This window comes from Coregonus clupeaformis, chromosome 25 (genome assembly GCF_020615455.1).
Source record: "Coregonus clupeaformis isolate EN_2021a chromosome 25, ASM2061545v1, whole genome shotgun sequence".
NCBI classification, from domain to species: Eukaryota; Metazoa; Chordata; class Actinopteri; order Salmoniformes; family Salmonidae; genus Coregonus; species Coregonus clupeaformis.
This window is the reverse complement of record NC_059216.1, coordinates 1,747,501-1,752,500: the sequence shown is the minus strand read 5'-3', so window position 1 is coordinate 1,752,500 and position 5,000 is coordinate 1,747,501. Positions and strand designations below refer to the sequence as shown.

General features: G+C 46.1%; 1 protein-coding gene across 3 annotated transcripts in view; it reads left to right on the top strand.

Annotated features, from left to right (window-relative positions):
* The window catches only part of LOC121567828 (F-BAR and double SH3 domains protein 2-like), an 88,569-nt gene that overhangs the window by 38,576 nt on the left and 44,993 nt on the right, over positions 1-5,000 (top strand). For all 3 annotated transcript variants that reach the window (XM_041878144.2, XM_041878146.2, XM_041878145.2), the window contains exons 4-6: positions 1,303-1,382; positions 4,612-4,756; positions 4,913-5,000. The exon at positions 4,913-5,000 is cut by the window's right edge and continues 46 nt beyond it. In XM_041878144.2, coding sequence (XP_041734078.2) covers positions 1,303-1,382; positions 4,612-4,756; positions 4,913-5,000 — 313 coding nt within the window. The remainder of the gene's footprint in view (positions 1-1,302; positions 1,383-4,611; positions 4,757-4,912) is intronic.

The window sequence follows — 5,000 nt, the reverse complement described above, 5'->3', positions numbered from 1 at the left end:
ACATGAGAGAGCGAGAGAGAGAGAGAGACACGAGAGAGACACGAGAGAGACATGAGAGAGAAGGACGAGAGGGAGAGAGAGAGAGATGGAGAGAGAGAGACATGAGAGAGAGAGAGAGGGACATGAGAGAGAGAGAGAGAGAGAGAGAGAGAGAGAGAGAGAGAAAGAACAAACAAATAAACAGAGCAAACTAGAATGCTATTTGGCCCTAAACAGAGAGTACACAGTGGCAGAATACCTGACCACTGTGACTGACCCAAACTTAAGGAAAGCTTTGACTATGTACAGACTCAGTGAGCATAGCCTTGCTATTGAGAAAGGCCGCCGTAGGCAGACCTGGCTCTCAAGAGAAGACAGGCTATGTGCACACTGCCCACAAAATGAGGTGGAAACTGAGCTGCACTTCCTAACCTCCTGCCAAATGTATGACCATATTAGAGACACTTATTTCCCTCAGATTACAGCGATCCACAAAGAATTCGAAAACAAACCCAATTTTGATAAACTCCCTTATCTACTGGGTGAAAAACCACAGTGTGCCATCACAGCTGCAAGATTTGTGACCTGTTGCCACAAGAAAAGGGCAACCAGTGAAGAACAAACACCATTGTAAATACAACCCATATTTATGTTTATTTATTTTCCCATTTGTACTTTAACTATTTGCACATTGTTACAACACTGTATATATACATAATATGACATTTGAAATGTCTTTATTCTTTTGAAACTTCTGAGTGTAATGTTTACTGTTAATATTTATTGTTTATTTCACTTTTGTTTACTATCTACTTCACTTGCTTTGGCAATGTTAACACACGTTTCCCATGCCAATAAAGCCCTTAAATTGAAATTGAGAGAGAGAGAGAGAGAGATCATCATTGTGCCCTAAAGCTCTATTTGTCCTGATTGGAAGCAGCATGTTGTTGTTGTTTTATTAATGATTGTTCTCTGTTGAGGTCAGGAGAAAACTGACACAGGGCCACAGTAAACTACATCACTGACACTATACAGGGCCACAGTAAACTACATCACTGACACTGTACAGGGCCACAGTAAACTACATCACTGACACTATACAGGGCCACAGTAAACTATATCACTGACACTGTACAGGGCCACAGTAAACTACATCACTGACACTATACAGGGCCACAGTAAACTACATCACTGACACTGTACAGGGCCACAGTAAACTACATCACTGACACTATACAGGACCACAGTAAACTATATCACAGGAGACTGACTCAACGCAACACAATAACTGTGTCATGTCCCTGTTGTTGTTGATCTATACAGGCTCTGCAGAAGCTGGCCAGTCAGTACCTGAAGAGGGATTGGCCAGGCATCAAACCAGACGACCAACGCACAGACTACAGGTGAGTACAGGACAGGCCTGAGCTTCTGGATATCAGGACAGCGATTACTCACCTCGTATTGGACAAAGATTTTTTTCTTCAACGACTCGTATGCAAAGGGTATTCTACAGACACCCGACAAGGCCCAAATCACCGTTATTCGCATGAGAAAGAGACAGAGATATCGTGGACGTAGGTCGGGGTGCCTTGTAAGGATCCGACGGCGAGCGAGTAAACTGCCTCTTCCATCAATCCAATGTTCAATCGTTTGAAAATAAATTGGACGACCTAAGATCAAGGTTATCCCAGCAACGGGACATTAAAAACTGTAATATCTTATGTTTCACCGAGTCGTGGCTGAACGACGACATGGATAACATACAGTTGGTGGGATATACGCTACATCGGCAGGATAGAACGGCTGACTCCGGTTAGACAAGGGGTGGTGGTCTGTATATATTTGTAAACAACAGCTGGTGCATAAAATCTAATGCTAAGGAAGTCTCGAGGTTTTGCTCGCCTGAGATAGAGTATCTCATGATAAGCTGTAGACCACACTATTTACCAAGAGAGTTTTCATCTATATTTTTTGTAGCTGTCTATTTACCACCACAAACCGATGCTGGCACTAAGATTTCACTCAATGAGCTGTATAAGGCCATAAGTCAACAGGAAAACGCTCATCCAGAGGCAGCACTCCTAGTGGCCAGGGACTTTAATGCAGGGAAACTTAATTCCGTTCTACCTAATTTCTACCAGCATGTTAAATGTGCAACCAGAGGAAAAAAACTCTAGACCACCTTTACTCCACACACAGAGACGTGTACAAAGCTCTCCCTCGCCCTCTATTTGGCAAATCTGACCATAACTCTATCCTCCTGATTCCTGCTTATAAGCAAAAACTAAAGCAGGAAGCAACAGTGACTCGGTTAATAAGGAAGTGGTCAGATGACGCAGATGCTAAGCTACAGGACTGTTTTGCTAGCACAGACTGGAATATGTATCGGGATTCTTCCGATAGCATTGAGGAGTACATCACATCAGTCACTGGCTTCATCAATAAGTGCATTGATGATGTCATCCCCACAGTAACCGTACGTACATACCCCAACCAGAAGTCATGGATTACAGGCAACATCCGCACTGAGCTAAAGGGTAGAGCTGCCGCTTTCAAGGAGCGGGACTCTATCCCGGACGCTTATAAGAAATCCCGCTATGCCTTCCGACGAACCATCAAACAAGCAAAGAGTCAATACAGGACTAAGATTGAATCGTACTACACCGGCTCCGACGCTCGTCGGATGTGGCAGGGCTTGAAAACTATTGCCAACAACAAAGGGAAGCACAGGCGCGAGCTGCCCAGTGACACAAGCCTACCAGATGAGCTAAATCACTTCTATGCTCGCTTCGAGGCAAGCAACACTGAATGCATGAGAGCATCAGCTGTTCCGGATGACTATGTGATCACGCTCTCCGTAGCCGATGTGAGTAAGACTTTTAAGCAGGTCAACATTCACAAGGCCGCAGGGCCAGACGGATTACCAGGACGTGTATTCCGAGCATGCACTGACCAACTGGCAGGTGTCTTCACTGACATTTTCAACATGTCCCTGACTGAGTCTGTAATACCAACATGTTTCAAGCAGACCACCATAGTCCATGTGCCCAAGAACACTAAGATAACCTGCCTAAATGACTACCGACCCGTAGCACTCACGTCTGTAGCCATGAAGTGCTTTGAAAGGCTGGTCATGGCTCATATCAACACCACTGTCCCAGAAACCCTAGACCCACTCCAATTTGCATACCGCCCCAACAGATCCACAGATGATGCAATCTCTATTGCACTCCACACCGCCCTTTCCCACCTGGACAAAAGGAACACCTACGTGAGAATGCTATTCATTGACTACAGCTCCGCGTTCAACACCATAGTGCCCTCAAAGCTCATCACTAAGCTAAGGACCCTGGGACTAAACACCTCCCTCTGCAACTTGATCCTGGACTTCCTGATGGGCCGCCCCCAGGTGTTAAGGGTACGTAACAACACATCTGCCACGCTGATCCTCAACACGGGTGCCCCTCAGGGGTGCGTGCTCAGTCCCCTCCTGTACTCCCTGTTCACCCATGACTGCATGGCCAGGCACGACTCCAACATCATCATTAAGTTTGCCGACGACACAACAGTGGTAGGCCTGATCACCGACAACGATGAGACAGTCTATAGGGAGGAGGTCAGAAACCTGGCCGTGTGGTGCCAGGATAACAACCTCTCCCTCAACGTGATCCAAACAAAGGAGATGATTGTGCACGCCCCCATTCTCATCGACGGGCTGTAGTGGAACAGGTTAAGAGCTTCAAGGTCCTTGGTGTCCACATCACCAACAAACTATCATGGTCCAAACACAGCAAGACAGTCGTGAAGAGGGCACGACAAAGCCTATTCCCCCTCAGGAGACTGAAAAGATTTGGCATGGGTCCTCAGATCCTCAAAAAGTTCTATAGCTGCACCATCGAGAGCATCCTGACTGGTTGCATCACCGCCTGGTATGGAAACTGCTCGGCCTCCAACCGCAAGGCACTACAGAGGGTTGTGCGTACGGCCCAGTACATCACTGGGGCCAAGCTTCCTGCCATCCAGGACCTCTATACCAGGCGGTATCAGAGGAAGGCCCTCAAAATTGTCAAAGACTCCAGCCACCCTAGTCATAGACTGTTCTCTCTGCTACCGCACGGCAAGCGGTACCGGAGTGCCAAGTCTAGGTCCAAAAGGCTTCTTAACAGCTTCTACCCCCAAGCCATAAGACTCCTGAACAGCTAATCATGGCTATCCGGACTATTTGCATTGCCCCTCCACCCCCACCCCCTCTTTTACGCTGCTGCTACTCTGTTTATTATCTATGCATAGTCACTTTAACTCTACCCACATGTACATATTACCTCAATTAACTTGACTAACCTGTGCCCCCGCACATTGACTCTGTACCGGTACCCCCTGTATATAGCCTCCCTACTGTTATTTTATTTTACTGCTGCACTTTAATTATTTCCTTTTTTTTTTTTTTTTATCTAGTTTTTACTTTTAATTTAATTTTTCTTAAAACTGCATTGTTGGTGAAGGGCTTGTAAGTAAGCATTGTATTCGGCGCATGTGGCAAGTAAAATTTGATTTGATTTGCAAACATAACACTGTTCTTGATTGGCTAGCAGTCTTCATCTTGCCTAAACTGACTGTGTGTATTCTGTGTAGGAATGTGTATGCGGTGTGGAGGTCCTATCTGGAGGGGACAGTACAGGTGACTCAGTCTCGCATCAACGTTTGTGACAACTACAAGAATGAGATCTCAGACCCTGCTAAAACTGTACGGCTATACAAGGAACAGCAGCTCAAAAAGGTGAGGCTGTGTGTGTCAACTGTCCTAGTATACTATGTCTATGTGTAACTGCTGTCCCTCTGTGTGTTGACTATAATGTGTGTGTAACCGCTGTCCCCCTCTGTGTGTGTAGACTATAATGTGTGTGTAACCGCTGTCCCTCTCTGCTGTGTGTAGAGTATAGAACAGTTGAATCGTATCCAGGTGGAGCTGCAGGACTCGGTGAAGGACCTGGCCAAAGCCAAGAAGAAATACTACGACTCAG